The sequence below is a fragment of the Octopus bimaculoides genome, chromosome 4 (genome assembly GCF_046866305.1).
Source record: "Octopus bimaculoides isolate indiv1 chromosome 4, ASM4686630v1, whole genome shotgun sequence".
Lineage (NCBI taxonomy): Eukaryota > Metazoa > Mollusca > Cephalopoda > Octopoda > Octopodidae > Octopus > Octopus bimaculoides.
The window spans coordinates 107,740,504-107,765,758 of NC_142931.1; the positions used below are offsets into that span (position 1 = coordinate 107,740,504).

The 25,255-nt window shown below is 37.5% G+C and overlaps 1 protein-coding gene across 1 annotated transcript in view; it reads right to left on the reverse strand.

Annotated features, from left to right (window-relative positions):
• LOC106879427 (focadhesin) overlaps positions 1-24,912 on the reverse strand; it is a 301,702-nt gene extending 276,790 nt beyond the window's left edge. The window contains exon 1 of the mRNA XM_089351161.1: positions 24,798-24,912. Coding sequence (XP_089207287.1) covers positions 24,798-24,803 — 6 coding nt within the window. The 5' untranslated portion in view covers positions 24,804-24,912. The remainder of the gene's footprint in view (positions 1-24,797) is intronic.
• Positions 24,913-25,255: the final 343 nt, after the last annotated feature.

The following is a 25,255-nucleotide window of genomic DNA, read 5'->3' on the forward strand; positions in this document are numbered from 1 at the left end:
GTATGGGACGTGTGTGTGTGTGTGTGTGAGAGAGAGATAAAGAGAGAGTGAGTTCCCCCTACACATGCATGAGAACACACGTTCACTCACTCTCTCTATCTCTCTCACACACACATGCTACGCACATGAACATACAAAAAAATGTATGCATATCTATTGATGTACGTATGTATACATGACAACAGACCTCTTCAGTCACTCTCTTTCTCCCTTCGTCTCTCTTCCTCTCTCCCACATATACACGTCCATTTCATATACATACATCTTTTACTTTAAAATATAAGTAAATAAATTTTTTAAAATGTACAGAAATTAACGAACGCAGATGGCAGCTCTCTAAGTCAAAACGAAAGATCGCCTAATTCGGAGAAACATTACTTTCATTATGCACACATCGTCAGTCTCATAAACCAACACATTGTAATTCTAGTTCAAACTGAAAGTGTGAAACTATTTTCACTTTCTAATAAAATCTGGTTGTTGTAACTTTCAATATCAGTACGTTTCACTGTTGGGGGGTTGGTGGGGTAAGGGGTAAAGCCACATACATATACTAAGAAAGACATAGACACAGAGAAATTCATCAACCCACACATTAAGCCTATCTCTGTCCCTGTGCGTATCTGTGTCTTTAGATGTGTGTGTGTGTGTGTGTGTGTTAGTTGTCACAAAAATGTATGTATACTGATAGATACAAACACCGTCACACACATATACTTGTCAGTCATCAGCCTAAAGCACGTAATGAACAAGCGAACATACTCATAAAGAAAATGTGATATGATCGTGGTAGCGGGTGGCGGTAAAAGATGTTGCCTACGATAGGTGACTAAAAGAAAAATGATAATGTTAAATTTTTGTAATGCAAATATGTGAATGAAAATACAGTTTAGTTGGTAGTCAAAAACTTACTGAATCTTTCGATAAGCCATACGTCAAAATCAGCAAATCGGTTTTGGAATGCGTAAGGAACATACGCGCATGCATGCATGCACACACACACATACAAACTCTTTTATATATATATACTAGCGATGCATCTCGGCATTGCCCGGGTGTTATGACCTAGAAGCACATTGTATTATTTGCTCCTTTCTTATGAGCAGAATCGGAACAGCTGATATATAGTTAATGGAATAATGGAAGTTATTTTTTATTTAATAGTGAAAGGTGAGGCTACAATTGCATGTGTTTGCATGAAAGTGCTTTCTGTTCTTAAGAAGGATCACAAACTATGTATTGTTTCATCGTATAAAACAGGGTTAATATGATTTTGTCCAGATATCACGTTCTCAAAATTTTTATTTTCCTCCTATTTTTAAAACTTTTTCAAATATTTTTTTTTTGTTCATTTTACCTATGTAGAAAAATACAGAGACTACGAATCTGAAGAATATATTTTTTATAGTTTAATTTTTCTTAAAGAAAACACAATGCCCCTTCCCCCACCTCGAACACCCATCACCTACCAGATTTCAAAATGCTAAAATCTCCCAATCTTTCACTTTTGTCTGATGTTTTCCGTAGGCGTAGAATTCTACAGAAATAGCAAACTTAAAAAATACCAGAGAGAGAGAGAAAGAAAGTGAGTGAATGAATGTGTGTGTTGTGATGTATGAATATTTTTGCAAGTATGTGTAAGTGACACTCACTCGTTCTCTCTTTCTCACACACACACACACAAATAGACGGAGGTAAAGAATACGAGCACTACATGTTTTTGGCGTAACCCTAACCCTAATCACAGGGTGTGCGTATTCTTTACCTTTTGCCCATAAATACATATGCATACATCTTTTTGTGCATGAGAGAGAGAGAGAGAGAGAAAGTGAGACAAAGAATGACTGTAATTCTTCATAACATATTGAGAAATGGATGTCTTTTAATGCAATTTTTTTGGTTATGGCTTATTTTAATACAATATTTATGTGTACATTGTCATAAATGTTTGTCTGAGTAGAATTCTATGCATGCATGAAATATCAGATGAAAATGAAATATTAGAAGCAAATCGCAATATTGTTGGAAAATGACCTCAAAATTGTGCGACCCAAAGTAGTTGCCGAGGTTATTTTAGTTGCAAAAAAGAGATGTTGAGTGAAAAACAAAGCTTATTTGGTAGATAGATAAGCAGCAGCTGTTTCGTTGCATTTATTTACTTTTGTTTTAAAGTGAAAGAGAGGAAAAAAATGAAAGATGTATGAACATGTATATGAAATGGACATGTGTGTGTGTATGTGAGAGAGAGATAGAGGGAGAGTGAGTGCCACGTACTCATGCATGAGAACACACGTTCACTCACTTTCTCTCTCTCTCTCACACACATTTACACGAAAATACAAAAAAGATGTATACATATCTATTGACATATGTACGTGTACATAACATATCTCTTCAGTCACTTTCTTTCTCCCTTCGTCTCGCATTCTCTATCACACATACACGTCCATTTCATATACATACGTCTTTCCCTTTGTCTTCCACTTTAAAATAAAAGTAAATAAATAAAGCATTTTTATGGAAATTAACGAACGCAGATGACAGCTCTCCAAGTCAAACGAAAGTGGCCTAAGCAACTTACTTTATTATAATACAGATGTGACTAATTCAGAGAAACATTACTTTCACTATGCACACATCGTTAGTCTTGTAATCCAACACTTTGTAATTTTAGTTCAAATTCAAAGTGTGAAACTATTTCTACTTTCTAATGAAACCTGGTTGTTGTAACTTTCAATATCAGCATGTTTCACTGTTTAGTGAAACATGCTGATATACTAAGCCACACACACACACACAGAGAAATACATCAACACACACCTCAAGCTTATCTCTGTCCCTGTGTATGTCTGTGTCTTTAGATGTGTGTGTTAGTCGTCACAAAAATGTATGTATACTGACAGATACAAACACTGCCACACATATATTTTTCAGTCATCAGCCCAACGTACGTAACGAACACACGAGCACGCTGATATAGAAAATGTGATGTCATCGTCGTTGTGTTGGTGGTGGTGGTGGTAAAAGATGTCGTTTATGATAGGTGACTAAAAGAAAGCAAATATGTGAATGAAAATATAGTTTAGTAGGTAGCCAAAAGCTTACTGAATATTTTGATACTTCCATACGTCAAAATCAGCAACTCAGTTTTGGAATGCATAAGGAACACACACACACACAAACTCTCAATATATTTATATACTAGTGATGTATCCCAGCGATGCCCGGGTGTTATGACCTAGAAGCACATGAAATAATGGAAGTTACTGTTTGTTTAATAGTGAAGGGCGAAGGTACAATTGGCATGAGTTTGCGTGAAAGTGCTTTCTATTCTTAAGAAGGATCACAAATTATGTATTGTTTCATCGTATAAAAGTGGGTTAATATGCTTTTGTTCAGATATCACGTTTTCAAAATTTTAATTTCCCTACCATTTTCACCGCAATTTCTTAATTTGTAACATTTACAATTTTTTTTTTTTTTACGAATCTGAGAAATACATATATTTTTTATAGATTAAATTTCTTTAAAGAAACACTCAATGCCCCTTCCCCCACCACACCCACCCATCACTTACCCACTTTCAAAAAGTTAAAATCTCCCAATCTTTCTTTTTCTCTGTTTCCCGCAGGTGTAGAATTCTACAGAAATAGCAAACTTTAAAAATACCAGACCACCACCAGAAAACCCAACATGCTAGAAACAACACATAAACGACATTAATTCAGAAGAAACTTCCTCACTTTCCAAAAAGCTAAAAATAAAACATTGGGAGTGTGTAGCCTTTTGAAAGTAGTGAGGTAATGGATAAAATTCTTAAAGATTCGTACTCTCTGATTTTTCTCCATGGATTACTAAGAATAAAAATTTGAAAAAAGTACAAAATGAATTTGGTGTGGTGAGGGAAAAAATTAAAATATTGAGAACGTGTTTTCTGGTTGAAATCCTAATCTCCTGTATTGCAAACATAGGAATTGGAAGAAATTTAGGTAAAAAACAGGATGGGGGAGTGCGCACGGAAATGTTGCATCGAACATGCTAGAAAGAAGAGATAAAGGACAGGATTTCTGGGAAAATACACTTCTAAGTTTATATCGAAGATCAGGATTTTAAATACGCTCATCACAAATGCAAATTACACAATAAGAAAAGATCATTTCAATTGGACTTAAGCTGTAAATTTACATATGCATACTGCAAGAAATAACATAATGCATACAAAAGTTTTACCTAACATGTGTGTTTGTGTGTATGTGTCAAAGGAAGTAATTTTATGGCATTCTTTCGTTTGAAGAAGCAAAGTTGTCAACCTGACATATATGGGATCATATGATTATTCGTTGATTTCAGTAAAAACTTTTTGATTTCTTTATGCTTTGAAGAGAGGATAAAGTGAAAAGGTGATATTTGCTTTGAAGTGAGAAGAGAAAGTAAAAGAGGGGAGAAAGTGAAATATGTACGTGTATATGAAATGGACGTGTGTGTGTGTGTGGGGGGGGGGGGGGGGCGTGAGTGAAGGTGAGTGTTGTGATGTATGAATTTTTTTGCATGTATAAGTAGCACTCACTCACTCTCTCTCACACACACACAAATTTTTATATACACATACATGACCCATCTTCAGTGTAACCCTAACCCTAAACACCGAGAGTGCGTATTCATGACCTTCACCCATAAATACATATACATACATCTTTTTGTACGTGAGCAAGTGCCTTCTTCGATAGCCATTCACTTTGTGAATGAATTTGATAGGACTTATTCTTTGGATGCCTAGTACTTATTCTATCGGTCTCTTTTGCCGAACCGCTAAGTTACGAGGACGTAAACACACCACCATCGGTTGTCAAGCGATGTTGGGGGGACAAACACAGACACACAAACATACACACACACACACATATATATATATATATATATATATATATATATACATATATACGACGGACTTCTTTCAGTTTCCGTCTACCAAATCCACTCACAAGGCTTTGGTCGGCCCAAGGCTATAGTAGAAGACACTTGCCCAAGGTGCCACGCAGTGGGAATGAACCCGGAACCATGTGGTTGGTAGGCAAGCTACTTACCACACAGCCACTCCTGCACCTATATCTAGGGAATTAATTTTCCTTTTTATTCTCCTATTTCCACTACGTTTTGATTATCTTCTAGCTTACACTTTCTAAATATTTGCATATCCTTTGACTAAGTATGAACTCAAAATCTTTATATCTAAGGCAAGGTTTCGGTCATGGTGAGCATCTGAAAATGACTGGAAAATAGCATGATCAACAAATACCGCAGATAGAAAAGCGACATAAGTTATTAGAACTCATGCAATTGTGATTTTAATTGCAATATTCTAAAATTATTGATTAGCTGCCTAAATTAGTTCGAAGCCAATAAGGAATTTAACTTGTTTTCATAGTACAAAGTGTAATTGACAATGAATTGTTTGCCATCTATTTGTGAGAGTCTTACAACAACAAAACTTTCTTCCAAAACCAATATTCTCAATATAGATATTTTAATCAGATTAGTTTCCCCTTAGGAATTTTACATCACTTTAGGTGTGAACACATCCTAATTCCATAAAATTTCAATTTTCAGACTAGAATACCATGTCAAAATCGATCTCACATTATTACAAGTAAGCATACACTTAATGTTATCCTCCATCTCTCATTCTGTTGTACAATTTAAAGAAACATTTGACCCAATATTAATCAAATAATTAGCAAATAAAAATTTAAGGACATTATAAGGTCATTATTTTCATGTATTTTGCACTATTAACTTTTGTAGCCACTTATATCTAAAAGAAATTATGTTGCTATGTAACCTTGAATACGAGTGCATTTTGGTTTTTATGTGACACACACTTCCTTCGGCAGACTCCCAAGTATCTTCCTAATGAAATTGAAAAACCAATTTCATATTTTGCTTGATAATTATTGCGGTGGTAGAGGAATTGGACTTTCTAGCTTCAGTAGTTTGAGAAACCAGAGTATATACTTAAGCAATCAATCAATTAAGCAAACAAGCTGAACACAAACAGAGGCACCTTATATATTGGTGGTTGGATATATTGCATGGTGGTGGTCAGTGAATATAATGATAGTGGAGTATAATATTATTCATAGAGTGTTAAATAACAATGAACTTTATTGGAAAAGTTTCTTTGAGAGTGAATATTAATTTTCATCATTATCAACTGCTGCTGCTAGAACTATAACATCATCCACAACTTCAAGCATCTCTGCCACTACCAGCACCACTACTATCGTTACCATTATTATCTTAGTTATTCATCACTCACAAATCTTCAACACTATTTGAATAATATATTCATTAAACCATTTCTCTCTCTCTCTCTCTCTCTCTCTCTCTCTGACAAATACACACACCAACATAAATAAATATTTATTTTTACCCATTTCCCAAACAAGGTAATCATGTCGAAGAAATTTAATCTTCCATTAATTCCATTTCTTCTACATCAAAAAGTGTCCAGATTTTAAGAGTCTTTGATCTTTTCAAAATTGTAAAGCAACATAATGATGGCAAGTCTCTTAAAAGATTGGGTTATGGAGGCACTTCTGAATACTCATCTAGGGTAGGCTGCTCTAGCTGTAGTCAATCCCTTACCTAGCTGAACTCAGTATTACAAATTAGTAAAACATAACTCAATTAAGCAACATGTCTTAATCATACACCATGCCTCAACTGTAGGTGCAGGCATGGTTGTGTGGATAAGAAGCCTGCTTCCCAGTCATGTTGTCTTGTGTTCAGTCCCACAGTGTGGTACCTTGGTTAAGTGTCTTCTACACTAGCCCAGGGAGTAGATTTGGGGTAGACAAAAACTGAAAGAAGTTTGTCACATATGTGTGTGTGTGTGTGTGTGATCATCATTCTTTAACAACCATTTTCCATGTTGGCATGGGTTGGATAGTTTGACTGGAGCTGGCAAACAGGAGAGCTGCATTACGTTCCAGTTTGATTTGGTTTGGTTTCTATGGCTGGATGCCCTTCATAACACCAACGACTTTACAATGTGTGCTGGGTGCCTTGAATGTGACACTGACATGAGTGCTTCTTACATGGCACCAGTGCAGAGCTCTTGCAGGCTAATTCTCTTCATCAGGAGGAGTGGCATTAAAGCTTCTGCTGTAGAGGACAGGTCTTCCTGAGTACAGTATGGCACCAGATATATATATGTGTGTGTGTGTGTGTGTGAGTGTTCACCTTGTCTTGATATCATGTGATTGTTGTAAACAAGCATTACCACCACACAAGCAATGTTGTTCATTTCCAATTTTCTATTAAAGACATATCTGGCCATGGAAAATATCACCTTGATTGGAAACAGGTGAGGGTCAGTAACAGGATGAATGTAGATGTAATGGAGATATTGTACATAAGTGGGTACATTCCAAAAAGGGGTTGCAATGGGAGACAGCAATGGGAAGTGAACTGTTGAAATGTTGCAGAAGGCAAAGGGCTGACATGGATTGCTGTAGAATAAGAAACATAAACTGAGCCTATGCAGTCACATGAGAATATGTAGTAGTGAATTACTTGAAAAAATATGGCGTAATGGCTTACCACATGGTTGGTGGAAGTAATTGGAGAATATGCTTTGATACTGAAGTACATGCAGGAAACTGCTTTGTTGGTGCAGTCTTCAGGTTTGTTGGTATTATGCCAAAATGGTATCTATCTTCACCATTCACAAAGAGCAGTGGATATTGGAGTGCATCGTAGGATGTAGTAATTTCTTGGTAAACAATATTCTTTGTTTTCCCTTGTGGAACAAATGCAAATAGAATTTTTTAGCTTCCCACTCTAGAGTAGTCAACATTTAATTACTCATGTGAGAGGCATGACTCTTCCAAGTGAAGTTCTACCACAGACAGTGTTTGAGCCTGGGATTTATTAATAGACATTGTGAAGCTGATACAAATAGGAAATTGCACTCTTCTGAATGAAAAAGGAATTTCTGTTCCCAAAGGAATGAAAATAATTCTGGGTATGAAAACATCCTCACCTTTTCCACAACCAGAAAGAATAGTGGTTTCAATAACATGTGGCATCATCTTCTTTACCACCAGGTGTGTTCCATTGCAGAGTGTTAGTGGATCCAAATTCTTCAATAACATTATTGTTGTTCCCACTTAAAATTCCAATCTGTGGGGAGGTAGTCCTGGAAGTTCCAATGAATGGAGAAATGCTGTTGGATAATTTACCACTTCTAGATCTGCGATCGCATCGACTGACTTATAAATGTTAGGACTTCCAGGAAGATATAAAGGTTGCACAAAAATAATGGAAACACTTAGCATCACAACATCATAATATTGAAATATCTATAAAACCATCAAAAGCTTGTTTATTTTTATGTTTTTTGATTTATTATTAGTGTTGCTTAATATGTTTTTCTAAAATTGCTGTTTCTTTTCAGATATCATCAGAAAATAGTAATTAAAATGCATTAAAATGACAGATCTATTGAACTTTCAAAAGGTCAAACTGTTGGTGCTCGTATGGCAGGTGCTAGCGTAACGAAAACAGCTGAAATGTTTGGTGTATCAAGAAGTACTGTCTTGAAAGTAATGACAGCCTTTGAGAAAGAGAGAAAAACCTCCTCGTCGAAACAAAATTCCGGAAGAAAACCAAAACTTTCAGATAGGGACTGTCGGACTCTTACATGACTTGTTAGAAAGGGTCACAAAAGTGAAGCTCACAAAATTACTGCAGAGCTTAATGACCACCTCCAGAACCCAGTTTCCACAAAAACTGGTCGCCAGGAGCAGCACAAAGCCAGATTTCACAGGGGAAGGGGTGGGGGCTACAATCAGAAAACCACTACTGTCAAAAACAAACATTGCAAAGCTTTTAGAGTAGAGTAAAAACCTACAGAATTGGTCCCTAGAGCAGTGGAAGAATATTATTTTCTCTGACGAGTCATCCATTACCTTATTTCCGCCCACCGGCTGAGTATACATGTGGAAACAGCCAAAAGAAGCATTTGACCCAGATTGCCTTCTTCCAACTGTTAGACATAGAGGAGGATCTATTATGATCTGGAGGGGAGGGGGGGCTATATCTTGGAAATCCACCAGCCCAATAGGTTCCCTTCATGGAAGAATTAATAGTCAAGATTATTTAAGCATTTTATCTGATCAAATTCATCCTATGGTTGTGGAACACCAATTCACCATAGATTAGCTGACCGAAAACTCTCAGATTTTTCAATTCTATTTTGCTAGTATCAACATTTGGTGTTTCGTTAAATTATGCAACCCAAAGCCCAAAAGAATATTTTGCTCCCTTGTATTCTGACCACTACCCCCTCTCTCTCTGTCTCACTCTGTCTGTCTCTCTTTCGATTACTACTCGCTTAACCAAGACTTCGCTCACCACCACCCTATATAAACTAGTGCACGCACTCGGATTCCCCTACTCGATTTTAATACCTCTGCCAAAGAATACAAATCTCAGAAGATGCTCAGATAAGAAGTTTTGTCTTTTCAACCTCGTTCATCTACTCTTCTATTTCTGTGCAGATCACAAACCCTTTATTAGTTCTTTTCATTATTCTGTCTATTTCATTACCATGTCATCATGTAAATATAGTTTCAATAGTTTCATCTTCCTCGTTGTTGCCTTAAGATAACCTTAGTTCACACATTTCCTTAACCACAACATATTCATTCAAGTTTATCACACAGTCACTTATTTCTCTAATTTTGTCATAGATTGGCTGATCGAAAACTCTCAGATTTTTCAATTCTATTTTACTATTGTCAACATTTGCTGTTTCATTAAATTATGCTACCCAAATCGCAAAAGAATATTTTCCTCCCTCATTTTCTGACCACTACCCCCTCTCTCTCTTTGCCACACTCTGTCTGTCTGTCTGTCTCTCTCTCTCGGCCTCACTCTGTCTCTGTCTCTCTCTCGGCCTCACTCTGTCTCTGTCTCTCTCTTGGCCTCACTCTGTCTGTCTGTCTCTCTTTTGATTACCACTCGCTTTGCCAAGACTTCCTCCACCAGCACCACTACCCTATATAAACTAGCGCACGCAATCGGATTCCCCTACTCGATTTTTTTAATACCTCCACGGAAAGAATATGTATCCAGAAGATGCTCTCGTCTAAATGTGCTAGTTCGTGGTACGCCTGCCCTCCCAACCCTCCACCTGTACTGGAAGTTCCTATCCTCTGTAATCCTTTGGTTGTCTCCCATGAACACTTCTAAAGGCTTTATGCCATCCCCACCCCTACTTAGGGTTTATCTCCTATGTAAGGTAGTGATCACATAGTGCAAAAATATGATGGTGTAGTGTATGCAGGTTCAATTGAAGGCTATTGTTTGTTTATGAATTCTGCCAAATGCAAGCTTTCTTTTCAGGTACATGACACTGTTGTCCCCTGTCCCAGGGTCTCACGGGCCCATACCTCCCACACCCTCAGGGTTGGCACTCTCAACATCGGCACACTGAAAGATAGTTCTGGTGAGATTATTGAGATGCTTGAATGGAGATGTGTCGATATGTGCTGCCTCCAAGAAGTAAGGTGGAAAGGAAGTTCCGCTAGGTTCCTCACAGGCAAAAAACACAAGTATAAGATTTTCTGGGCAAGGAACACTGATGGGGTTGGGGGCATGGGTATACTTCTTGTGAAGAAATGGGTGGATAAGGTAATTGAGGTAGTCAGAGTATGCAACAGAATACTTAAGATTAGATTAGTGCTTCATCATGGGTTAGTAACCATTATCTTGGCCTATGCCCCTCAGCTGGGGCTACCCAATGGAAAAAGAAACCGATTTTATGACACCCTCTTGCAGACTACCTCTTTGGTGAATGACAGGAACCTTCTCTTTGTGGCTGGTGGTTTCAATGGACATGTTGGACAACATACAGGGGACTTCCATGGCATACATGGAGGCTATGGTTTTGGTTCCTGCAATCAGGAGGGAACCAGGCTGCTTGAGTTCTGTGATGCAAATGATCTTATGGTTTGCAATAATAACTTCAGAAAACCTGCTAGTCACCTAGTCACCTACCATTCTGGCAGACACACTAACCAAATTGACTACATCCTCGCCAGAAAAAAGGGAAAGATGGCTGCTTATAAATGCCAAAACCTTCCCAGGCAAAGAATGTACCCCATAACATAACTGGTAGTTAGTGACTTCAGGATCAGGGCTAAGTGGATGCCCAGAAGACGACCAACATGGAGGAGAAGGGTCTAGATGCTGAAAGATTCTGCAAATGGACAGAGATTTAGATACATATTACTCAAAGCATTTGACGGAATAGAAAGGGATACAGCTTCACACGATGTTGAAGACAAGTGGGGCTTTCTACGGGACAATCTGCTGAGGGCCACTGATCAGATCTGTGGATGGTGCAAAGTCCCCTCTCGACCCAAAATAACGTGGTGGTGGAATAATGTGGTTGACAGGGCTATTAGAGGAAAGAAACAGGCTTGGAAGGATTGGAAAAACGGTGGTAGCAGGAAATTGTACCAGACTGACAGAAGGGAAGCTAGGAGACAGGGTTATTTAGCCAGAGGGGAAGCAGATAAGAAAAAATTTGCCAATGTTCTGCGCCGTGAGGATCAAAGACTTGAGGTATTTCATGCTGCAAGACAGTATGTGAGAGAGAATCGTGATATTGTAGGAGAGAAATGTGTTCGCATGGATGATAGGTTCACTTGCACTAAACGAGGCTGCAAAGAGAGAGGTTTGGAGACACCACTATGAAAGGTTGCTCAATAAAGAAAATGAATGGGAGAATGAGAGTCTGCCGAATGTCGACCCAACAGAGGGACAAGCTATACGAGTTGACAGTACCTTGGTAGATAAAGCAATTAAGAGTATGAAGACGGGGAAAGCCCCCGGCCCATCAGAAATCACTGCAGAGATGCTCAAAATATCTGGCAGTGTCAGCTATAGCCTAGTCACCCGTATAGTTAACCAGGTGATACACGAAGGAGTCACACCCAATGACTGGTGTAGCAGCACCATAGTCAACTGCTACAAAGGTAAAGGTAACATTTCAGATACAAATAATTACAGAGGTATCAAGTTGTTGGATGAGGTAATGAAGGTCATGGAGAGGGTCATAGCCCAATTAATTAGGGAGAGAGTCAGTTTAGATGAGATGCAGTTTGGGTTCGTGTCAGGGAAAAGCACTACTGATGCTATATTTCTGGTAAGACAGCTGCAGGAGAAATACATAGCCAAAGATAAACCTCTGTACCTGGCTTTCGTTGACATGGAGAACGCCTTTGACAGGGGTGTAACCAGCCCACTAATGTGTACCTTTCCTTCATTGGACACTAAACTCTGCTTGCGAAAACCTGTTGAGGCAAGTGAAATCAAAATCGAATCAAATTTGCAAATTCGATGACTGGCACCTGTGCCAGCGGAGCAATAAGAGCAGCATCCAAATGTGATCATTGCTAGAGCAGCTGACTAACTTCTGTGCCGGTGGCACATAGAAAAGCACCATTTGAGCGTGATTGTTACCAGCGTCACCTTAACAGCACGGGAAAAAAACATTCAAGCGAGGTTGTTACCAGTGCTGCTGGACTGGATCCTGTGCAGGTGGCACGTAAAAAACACATTTGAGTGTGGCTGTTGCCAGTACCGCCTGACTGACCCTCGTGCTAGTGGCACGTAAAAGCACCCACTACACTCTTCGAATGGTTTGTATCCAGCTGTAGAAACTCTGCCAAATGAGATTGGAGCCTGGTGCAGCCATCTGGGTTGCCAGTCCTTAGTCAAATCGTCCAACCCATGCTAGCATGGGAAGCAGATGTTATATGATGATGAAAGTTGTTACTGAATGGCACAAGGAACATTCTAGTGAAGTCGAACATCTTATCTGGCCACTACAGTCGCCAGATCTCAGTATTATTGAACATTTATGGTGCATTTTAGAAAAAGAAGGAGTCGATATCCTCCACCATCATCGCTACAAGAACTGATGACTGTTTTAGCTGAGGAATGGACAAAAATTCCTTTGGAAACATTCAAACTTTGTATGAGTTCATACCTTGTAGAATCCAAGGTGTAATTACTGCCAAAGGCAGTCGTACCCCATATTAAAATAAATTTGCTTGAAATTTTAAGGTGTTTCCATTATTTTGTCTATTGCAGCAGCTGCTTATTAATTTTACTTACATTGTTTTTTTTTTTGGAGCCAGTATTCTTCATTCACGCAGCCACTTGAAATAATTATAATGTTTTGACCAATGGATATAAAGGAGATAATCATTTTCTGAAAGTTACTTTGCAAAAGGTTACCTCCCTTCTTCACACAACCAAGGAAAGGGTATTTTCTGCTCCCAGAGGGCTTGTTACTCATTATGTGAAAAATTTTAAGAGTCTAAAACCATCTCTGGAACATAAGTAATGTATGTTCCCAGTTTGGAGAAAATCAGTTGTGAACTTCAGAAGTTATGCAGGTTTACACACACAATCTCATTCTTATGTATATATAGACAATAGAACAAAATAACCAGACTACTTTGTAATATGTGATTTTAATTATCAAATTACACCTATTGAATTGTGTTTTGATAATTCAAATCAAGTCTGATGAAGTGGTTTGGTTATTCTGCTATATTATGTAATCTATCAAAAAAAAAAAATCTAAAAAGCCATTCTCATGGAAACATTATGGAATCGAAAAATTGACTCCTTTTTGTTAATTTATTATTATGCAAGCTTAAAAGCCACACTCTGTGCACTTTTAAGCTAGTTCCTGCAGAGGGCTAAATGGGCTTGCAGCCAAAAACTAAAGAGAGTGAAAATAATAAACTATTTATTGGTACCCTACCAATATGGTATTACATTAAATTCAGTTTAAATTAAAAACTTGTAAGTTCACAAATTTTTGTACAAATACAACTCATTACCAGTTAGGGACTCAAAAACATGATCTTGCAATCATGAATACAACATCCTGGTAGATAGAGAGACAGAATAGCAGACAGTTAGATAGACAGACAGACTGATAGATAGATTGATAGAGAGGCAGACAAAGAGGTATATAGAGATGGATAAATAGACAGAGACAAATAGATAGACAGACAGACAGTTAGATAGACAAAGAGGTACATAGAGATGGACAGATAGATAGATAGATAGATACAGAGATACATAGAAATAGATAGAATATACAGCAGAACAAAGAGGCTGAGAATCAGTTGGAGTTAAACAAGTGGGATTAAGTAATTTGTCTATGAATAGATTTGCTTGCTCAAGGTTGACGTAGGATTCAATTAATGATAGTATTTCCATAGTTTCTATGTTTCAGTCTTACAAAGACACCCCCACTACCTTATTCAGCTTGTTTCATTCATTCACACTGTAGATGTATATTACACAAATAGAGATTGGTCTTACATTGACTGATACATTTGGTGTGGATTTACATTACCTGTTTAAATAAAACAATATCTAAATCAATAAATAAAAGCAAATATCTCCTGCATCATGGCCAGTGTCATGTTCTATGTTCATTAGGTGGCTGAGGGTCAGAAATAATGCTTTGCAGTATTTGTTTCAGCACTTTATGTTCTGAGCTCAAATTCCGCCATGGTTAAATTTGCCTTTTCATTCATTTGGAGATCAGCAAAATAAAGTGGTAGACAAGTACTGAGATTGATGGAATATACTAAACACTCCCCTCAAAATTGCTGGTCATGTGCTTAAATCAGAAGCCATTATGATAAACAGCGGAGAAATAAAGTCCACTTCTGAATCATCATCGTTGTTGTTACTATCATCATCAACCCCATCATCGTTTAGTGTATGTTTTCCATGCTGGTATGGGTTCGACAGTTTAACTGAAACTGGTTAAGCCAGAGAGCTGCACTAGGCTCTAGTCTGTTTCAGCCTTGGTTTCTATGGCTGGATGCCCTTCCTAATGCCATGCACTCTACAAGAGTGCTTTTACATGTCATGTGTAAGTACCTTTTATGTGTCACCAGAACAGGTGCCTTTAATGAGTCAACAGCATGGGTAACTTTTATGTGTCACTGGCACTAACCACAACTACGATTTTACTTAGCTTAACATGTCTTCTCAAGCACAGCAAATCACCAAAAGTCTTGGTCACTAGTCATTGCCTCCATGAGACTCAATATCTGAAGATCATACATTACCAACTCATCTGTCTTCCTGGGTCGACCTCTTCCACAGATTCCCTCCACAGTTAGAGACTGGCACTTGTTTATGTAGCTATCCTTGATCACACATATCACATGGCTATACCAGCGTAGTTTTCACTCTTGTACCCTATATCTGATGTCACTTATACCCAATCTTTCTCTTAAGACACTCTCTGTCGTACGTGTACACTGACATTTCACACCCAGTGGAGCTTACTAGCTTCATTTTTTTCAGGCCTTCACATGTCCTCTGTAGTCACAGCCCATGCATCACTGCTGTGTAGCATAGCTGTACGTACACAGGGTCATCCCAATAAATAATGCGGTCTTTTATTTTTCAAAATTAAGATAAACAAAGTTCTTTTTTAATCTAAAATATACACTCTTTCATTTTTTACAATGCTCTTCCATCTATCTGGTAGACTTGCAAGGTCCCTCTTGCCAAATTCACTTGTCTGTGATGAAAAATACTTCCCCAGTACTGTTCTGACCTCGTCTACAGAATTCATATTTTTTCCATCCAAATGATTTTGAAGACTGCAGAATAAATGATAATCAGATGGGACAATGTCTGATAAATATGACAGGTGGGGCAGTGTTTCCCATTCAAACTGCTCCAGTCTTTGGAATGTCATCCTTGCTGAATGTGGCCAATCATTATCCTGATGGAAGAACACCTTTTGTCTTGAAACCAAAGATTGTCATTTTTCTTCTCGCTCTAACTCAAGCAGCTCACAGTAGATCTCCTTTGTTATCATTTGGTTTGGGTTTAAAAGTTCAAAGTGGACTAAGCCTTTCATAGCCCACCAAACAGATAACAACACCTTATGTGAGTGAAGACCTCCTATAGCCTGGGGTGCCTGTGTTTCTCCTTTCCCTACCCACTGTCTTTGGCACTTGACACTTTTATAGAGAACCCATTTCTCATCACCAGTCACTATTCAGTCCAAAAATGTTTCATTCGTGAGACATGACAGCAAAGAAGAGCACACATTCACTGTGTGTGTGTGATTAGACTCGGCAAGTTTATGGGGAACCCATTAACCTAATTTTCTGACTTTTCCAATGGCACGCATGTGTCAATGAATGGTTGAATGACCAAATCCAAGCTTCTCTGCTAGTTCTTCAACAGTTACAGTGAAATTTTGTTCCACTAGGATTAACAGAACGTCCTCGTTGAACTCTTTCGATCTTCCAGGATGAGACTCGTCTTCTAGGTTGTAGTTTCTGGCTCGGAATTTCTGGAACCACTTTCTGTTACATTGTTGCCTTTATTGAACTCATAAAGCAAAATATGCCAAATGCTCCTTTATCACTTCCATTATAACATTGAAAAAATAACTGTTAAAATTGAACTGCACTCTTCAAATCTTGCACTAAGTATATGGACAAGGTAAAATTACTACCTGCTTTTGCAGCAAATTGATGCAGGTAGTTTATCCTCTCCCCCACCGACTTTTCTTTATGGGATGACCCAATATAATCTGCCTTTCACTCTGAGGAAGAGACCCTTTGCTACCAACAAAGGTAGCAGCTCTCTGAGCATCCTTGTCAACTGCTGACTTGGTCACCAAGGTAACAGAAATGCTAATCTGTTGTACATAATAATTTCAGAAGACATAACTCATATTACTGGATAATAAGTGGATGGAGGTATATAGAATTAGATATCCAGCATATAAACAAAAACAAAAAAATGCATTCAGAAATTTTGAACTCGAGATCAGTTAGAAGTTCAATGCTTTATCCACATCAGTCGTTTCATATTTATATTTTATATTGCATGTCCAAGATATCATATTTAATATCTTTTTACAATAGTTCAAGCCCTGCACTTTATTGCCCTGTATTTATTATCAGACAACATCTCTTTCTCTCTCTCACATACACATACTACTAGTTTCAGCTCAAGGGTTATGGCCATATTAGAGCACCATCAACTGGTATTGCTACTCCTTCATTAATCCTCATCTAACAGTTGGTATTTAGTAAATGAGTGAGTTTGAAACTGTTGCTCTTATTCCTACTTTCTCCCATGAAGTTGACTCATCTGGGATTCTTGACAGTAGGAAATCCAGTTTAGTTTTGAAGACATCGACATCCATACTATGTAGATCTCACAGATTCTTTGGGAGGGTATTCAAGAGTTGTGGGCCTTGGAATCCCAAACCATTGTAATATCTGGTCCTATATTCTGATGGTAGAAGAGGGATTTTAGGTACTATGCAATGGGGCTCTGCTCTGGTGTTTGTATAACTTTCCACACCAAAGTTTGGGACAAGTCCTTCCAGGATCTTCAAGATGTATACTGGAACATATCTTTCCTGCCTTCATTCCAGAGAAATGAAGTTTGAACCTTCTGAGTCTTTCCCAGAAGCTTATTTGTTACATTAGGGCTATCTATTTTTGTGTAGCTTTTCTGGACTGCTTCAAGTTCTGTTATTAATTTCACACTGTGGTGGCCATAGTTGGGAGCAATAGTCAAGATGACTTACGACAAATGTCCTCCAAAGGACCATCATGATTTCCTGCTATCTTGTTCCAAAAGTTCTAAAAATACGTCCACTTTCAGCCCACTTGTGTATTGTGTCTAACACTTGTTGCAGGTGCATGGCATAGTCAGGGTTTTGTAGTACCTGTGAGACTTATTTGTCATCTGCATAGCTTGCGAGAACAGCTCTGTGTAGATAAGGGCGTATCTATGAGGACCACTAGAAACAGTAGTCATCTGCATAGCTTGCGAGAACAGCTCTGTGTAGATAAGGGTGTATCTATGAGGACCACTAGAAACAGTAGTGGCTCCAAAACAATGTCCTATGGGACACACACACAATCTGCATTTCCATGGAGGTGACCCAGCTGGCTATTAGTACCTGATTTCTATCTTTCAGAAAGTCATGTAGCCACTCTCCTGTTACTAAGCTGTAACAATCCTCTAATATCTAGGAAGAGTATCGATATCAATGCTGATGCCGAATATATGTATATGCATATACATATTAATCACCACTTAATGTCCATGTTACATACTGGCATGGGTAAGATGGTTTGATAGGACCTAATGAACTAGAAGACTGAGTTGAACTCCAGTGTCAGCTTTGGTATGATTTTTTATGGCTGGATACACTTCCTAATACCAACCACTTTACAACATGTACTGGGGTATTTTTCATGGCACTAGATCGATAGATGGATGGATGGATAAGCAGTCAGGCAGGTTTTAGATAGATAGATAGATAGATAGATAGAAAGATAGATAGATAGAAAGATAGATAGATAGATAGAAAGATAGATAAATAGATAGATAGATAGATGTTTAAAGGAGGAAACTCATAAAATTCATAGGACTGGAAACAAATGTGTTGAAAATTTCTTGTAGTATATCTACAATAACTATAAGATTGTGGTACTTAACTATTGACTGTAAGGATATAGGTTTAAATCTTATGGTCGTCATCACACAAAAAAAAGGAACATAAACAGCTAGATACAGTTTGTGTAATTAGCAAATTATTAAACAAAATATAGAAAAAAAAGTTTCTATTCATATTTTACAGCTGTGTAGACAATTGTAGGAAAGGTATCTTGCTGTAGGATAAACTGTTCTATGCTATATATATATATATATGTGAAGCAAATTAACACCAAATATACAGTGCGTGTGTTTTTATTGGGTAAACTGGCAATATGATCATCCCCAAGTACAACAACATATATATATATAAATTCTTATGTAGAGAAAAATGTAGCTAAGAAAGTAGGAGGTTAAATATTTTTGAAAACCATATGTAGGAGTGAAAACTTTGTTTGTTCTGGACAACTGTTTAGCTTAAAGGAATATTGTTATCTAACAAACATTATTTCAGTTTCCTGATTAAATTACTGTACCATGTTTGGTGCATGATAAGAGAGGAATCTGAACTGTCATTAATTTATTCCACTAAGTCAATCAACTGTGAGAAAAGTTATAGGAGTTTCACGATGCAGAATATTTTGGATTCTCAGTTCCAGAATACCAATTTCATGGCTCTGAGTTCAACACCTGTTACAGTTAAGAGTATAATTTATTTTTCTGCTTGTTTCCTCTTGTGAACTTGACTTAAAGACTCTCTGATAATAGCGAAGTAATTAGTAGCAAGAAAAATTTCTAGGTGCTAGGGGGGAAAAAATGGCTCACAGAGTTCACACATTAGAATCCAATTTTGTACAAGCCTTCCATTGTGATTGTCAAGGATATAAATTTAAGAACAGACTGGAGAGAGAGAGAGAGAGAGGCGTAAATTAAATATTCTCAACACATTGTAAGTTCAGAAACCAGTTCCATTCCAAAGAATCTATAAATAGGTGCACAGAAACATAAAACTAATACAATTGTTGTTGCTATTCCTGAAATATACAAATCCAATGCAAGCTTTTAACTATTATTCCTTTTGATGCCAACCCTCTTGAGACTACTCTTTGTTCTATGATAGAAAGTTCATGTCTTAACCCTTTTGACACCAGCCTGCTGGAGACTGCTCTTGGTTTTATGATATGAACTTCCAGTTTTACAAAGATTTAAATTAAACCCTTCCATCAAAATTCCATGTTAATTTATGTTCTTAACATCGATATAATAATGACAAAGTTATTTTACTAAATACTTTATTACTTTCAAAATTAATTGAAACAGTTTGTATAGTTCAGCAGAAATATAGTAACAAATGGGTCAAAGTGATCTAAATCAAAACTTCTCATCAATACTCTTTTTTTTTTTACTTGTTTCAGTCATTTGACTGCGGCCATGCTGGAGCACCACCTTTAGTCGAGCAAATTGATCCCAGGACTTATTCTTTAGAAGCCTAGGACTTATTCTTTAGAAGCCTAGTACTTATTCTACCGGTCTCTTTTGCCGAACCGCTAAGTTACGGGGATGTAAACACACCAGCATCAGTTGTCAAGCGAAGTTGGGGGGACAAACAGACACACAAACATATACACACACATACACATATATATATATATATATATACGACAGGCTTCTTTCAGTTTCTGTCTACCAAATCCACTCACAAGACTTTGGTCGGCCCGAGTCTATAGTAGAAGACACTTGCCGAAGGTGCTACGCAGTGGGACTGAACCCAGAACCATCTGGTTGGTAAGCAAGCTACTTACCACACAGCCACTCCTGCGCCTATTTTACATTAATTTATGTTCTGAACATCAGCTTAATGACAAAGTTGATTTACTAAATTCTTCATCATTTAAAAAATTAATTTAAAGAAAGGCAGTATCACAGGATTGTAGTGAAGAAACAGTTAGTTTAGTAACTATTAAGCCATACGGCAGCCACAAATGAACAGACCTATAATAAAAGCAATTTTAGCCATATCCCTCCCATCTTTTTATGGGTGTCTAAATCTACATTGCTTAGTGTGTTCCCCTTACATAAAGATGATGCATAAAGTGATCCATAAAGTTCTGTCATTGGCTTCTAATTACACAAGTTGATGCGGCTGGCTGGCTAACCCTTTAGCATTTACACTGGCCATATTTAGCCAAAATACTGTTTCTTTTTTATGTTCAAGTTGGGCAGTTCCAACGTCATACCTATCCTACAATATCATTCAAAAATAAACAATCACATCATTGGATTTCGTTATTTCAATTAATTTTGAAAGTCATAAAACACATCATTGAAATCTTAAAGTTATAAGATAATGCCTAATTAATTTTTAAAAAATGTGAATAAATAAGCATTACATTTAACAGAATAACAGGTTAAGAAGTTTACTTCACTGTCATGCTTCTCACTGAATGCCATTGTGGGTAAAGGGCATTTACCTTAGCTCCAAGTTCAGCCAATCTGTATCTGTGTAAGTGGGGAGATGGAAACTGTTTCGAAGCCCATTCGATGGGCTATACCAGTAATTTATTGACCCAGCTATGTCATACTTATAAAACAGTGTTTCTACCCTAAATTTACATTAACATTACATATGTCTCTTATGTCAGATCGCTCTCAAACACTATTAGTAACATGTAACCCAGTACAACCTGTTGCATGGTTATGTGATTGGTGACTAAATTGGTAACCTCTCCAAGCGTGCTTGGTGAGGAGATTTATAGGACATCCTGTGGAATGCAAAACATAATAATTCAATGGAGAGGTCATTCAGTTGGTCAAACAACTGAATACTCATCATTAAAACTAACAAACAATTACTTTAGACAAAGAAGTAAAAATAGCAGGTATATCTGTTATTTTACTATGCCCTGACATCTAATCCTTGCCATTTCTTTTCTCTTTCCAGCTGGAGTAGTTATGCATCTCTGCTACTGCAAGATACCCGTTTCAGTCCCTCTATCATACTTTAACCTCACATCACCTGAAATTAAAGTACCTCTCTCAATACTACACCTCCACTTAGTTGAGTAATGTCTTGTGAGTTATTTGGTGACCTCACTAGTGCTGGTGCCATGCAAAAAGCACTCAGCACACTGTAAAGTGGTCAGTGTTAGGAAACACACCCAGCTGTGGAAACCATGCCAAAGCAAACGTTAGAGCTCAACACAGTACACAGTCCTGCAGCTCATCAGATTCTATGAACTGTCATTTCCATGTAAGCATGGAAGACAGATGTTAAACAATGATGATTACTCAATAGTATTTAATTACAACCCTTGGCATTTTGAGTTAACATCTTATTCTAGTTTGTTTTTATCCTTCATTTCACTACAGTCATGTAGTGGATTAGATTGAATTAAATATATCAGCCCCTACAAATTTGTAGCCTTGTGTTAATCTAGCAGACATGTGAGCAAGTTAGATCACGTGCCTACCTTTTACTTGTTTTACTCATTAGAGTATGGCCATGCTGGAGTACTGTTTGGAAAAATTTTAGTTGAACTAACTGATCCCAGTACTCATTTTCTTTTTTAAGCCTGGTACTTATGGCATTGACCTCTTTTGCTGAACGAACTGCTAAATTATGGGGATGTAAACACACTGATACCAATTGTCAAGTGGTGGTGGATGACACACACATATATAATATACAATGGGCTTCTTTCAGTTGAACTTCTGTCAAATCCACTCACAAGACTTTGGTAGGCCAAGGCTATAGTAGAAGACACTTCCCCAAAGTACCACACAGTAGGACTGAACCCGAAACCATGTGGTTGGGAAGCAAACTTCTTACCATACAGCCATGCTTGTGCCTAGCAGCATTTCTTTAGGCTTTGCAATCTGGTTTCAAATTCTGCGAAGGTCAACTTTGTCTTTCATCAAGGTTGACAAATAAATACCAGTTGAACATGGAGGAGTGTCAATGTAATTGCTTTTCCCCCTCCCACCAAATTTCAGGCCTTGAGCCTACTGTAGAAAACAATTGATATTATTTTCCTGCTGAACAAAGGCTGTGACCTAAAACCCCCTTGCCGCTCATGTCTTCACTGTACGTGTTGATTTGATTTGCAAATCATTAATGGCATCAGCCTCAATAGTCTCAGAGAGCCTGCAAGAATTGTGGACTTTGTTCTGCAGGAAAGACATGCAAAGCTGGAATATGAGAGGGATGACATTCTGGGGAAGAAGGAACAAGTAGTTGAAAGGAGATATGAATGAGTCGAGAATGTATGAGTGGAGTGGAACAAAATCAGCAAGTTCCAAAGAGTACGGGATTTTAAAAGAGCATCAAAAAAGATAGAAAGAACATGTCTGTTGGTCGGAGGTGGAAGAACAGCTTTATACTAAGCAGTCAAAGGGTCAATGTATGTAGTCCAAAATGTCTGAGGGTGTAGTAGTAGTAGTAGCAGTAGAAGCACTATACCAAATGCAGTGGTGTGAGGCATTACTCAATTGAAGTTGGGTGCTGAAGTATTTTCTGAATCCAAAGAAAAAGCCAGTCTCAGCTATGTTAAGGGTATCAGTTTGGAGGACGTCTTCACAGATAACGCCTAGCAATTATAGCAATTCAGAGGATTCTAATTGTGTATAGATTCATGTGGCGATCGAGAGGGTCATGGTGTTTTCTGAGGCCTCTCTTCATGGAATTGGAGCAGACTTAGTGTGAGATGACTAAGTTTGTTTGTAGATGGTTATTCAATGGTGGGGTTTGCAAAGAATGTAGGGTGGCATCGTGTGTAGGGGTGAAGGGTGATATCACCTGTAAGGGTAAAGGGTGATATTGTTTGCAGGGGGTGAAAGAAAGTATCATCTGTTGGGAGTGAAGGTGACATCTGTAGAGGTGAAGGGTGGTATCATCTGCAAGTATGAAGAGCAGTCCCATCTGTAGGGGTGACAGGTGGTATCATCTGCAGAAGTAAAGGGTGGTAATATCAGCAGAGGTGAAAGATGGCATCATTTACAGGGGTAAAGGGTAGTATCATCTGCAGTGGTAGAAGGTGAAATCATCTGACAACAGAAAAAGATACTTGAATAAGAAGCTGCAGAGTGGAACTGAACCAAGAAACACTTGGGGATTAAAGTAAACTTTTAACGACACAGTTATGCCTATGTCTTTGTCTATTGCTGCATAATATTTGAACATCAGCAATAAGTTTTGAGGAAGGTTCGAGATGAAGTAAGAACAGCCATTGGTTATGAAATCTTAAGTTGTACGACAGGGGTCCTCTTTTGCTTTTTAGATAATGCTTTATCGTTTGAGGGAGTATATGCTACTATGCTGGTGGTTTCATAGCTCGGGTGTTTGCTTGATGAGTGGACAATGTTTATGGTAGTCATCTTTATAAAAATTGAGAGAAAATGAGTTGAGAAACTGAATCCCATTGTCTAGATGGGACTCTGAAAACATTTTTATCAATTACTTTTACACAGACTAACTTTCCCTATAGAATTTCTCTCTATCTCTTTGCATGGAATTTTCGAATGCGCAGTGTGTATAATACGGCTTACTACAGAAGAGACACGTGGAAAGGTTACAATATATAAATTTAAAATATAAAATAAACAAAAACAATGATTCTGTTTATCTTTCGAGTAAAGTAATGGTACATAAATTTCCCTGGAAGAGTTTAGTGAAACCAGATATTGTTGGACATTATAGTATAATTTGAAATAATACTATGCTAATAAGATGTCTTTATTTGGAGTTATCGAATAGACTACCTCAGAATAATTTTCTTTCGGTTCCAACTGAATAAATATTATATCAAGTGAGGTCGATAAAAATAAGATATTGAAGACTTTTACGTTGTTCCAGCGCCACTTCAGTATAAATAAATTCCGATTTCCAGTTAATTATTATGAAGATTTGTTGATTTTGTCGATTTTTATGTCTGTGAAGTAGGAACACTTGTAACTTGTATAAATGTGTTAGCGGTGCTGTAAATAAATGTTTGTCAACCTAATTGAAGTCCGGGTATCAATTTCTAACTAGAATACCTATCATACAATGTGTGAATTAAGAATAGTTAGAAATGTAAGACTAAGAAAATATACACAAAATAATGTTTTTCAAGGGAGCCTGTTCATGTTTAGTCAGTTTTAGGAGCAAGTGTTTGGTTAGTCAGTAACATATATAGTTTGAAATAAAAAGTTGATACGGTTTCAGAAAAAAGACAAAAAGATACAATTGTAATAAGAATTTTTAAAAAATTGGGATAATATACCTGCATTGTGGACAAATCTGCGGAAGTAAACAAAACCAAGTTAAACCGAATGCAGCAGAGGAAATCAGCTGTACGAATTAAAACACTTGTTTGTATCACAGACACATGGCCGGTCGGTGTTATAGAAAATTAGTTCCGTATAAATATTATACCATAACATCTGTCGTAAAATATTTTATATTATGTTTTATCTACATACAGAAAGGAAGAATAAAGTCTTATTAAATCGATCAGTATATTACTGTTACTTCCTTTGATTTGCCAGGAGAAGTGAAACGTAATGTTGGTCTCAGTATGCAACGAGAGAAAAGTAATACGACATAGTTTCTGTACTACTGGAGAATATCTTTTGCACTTGTTTCAGTCATTGGACAACCATTCTGGGGCACCACTGTAATGTGTTTTAGTCGAACAAATTGAACCCAAGTACTTACTGATTTTTTTTTTTTTTTAACCTA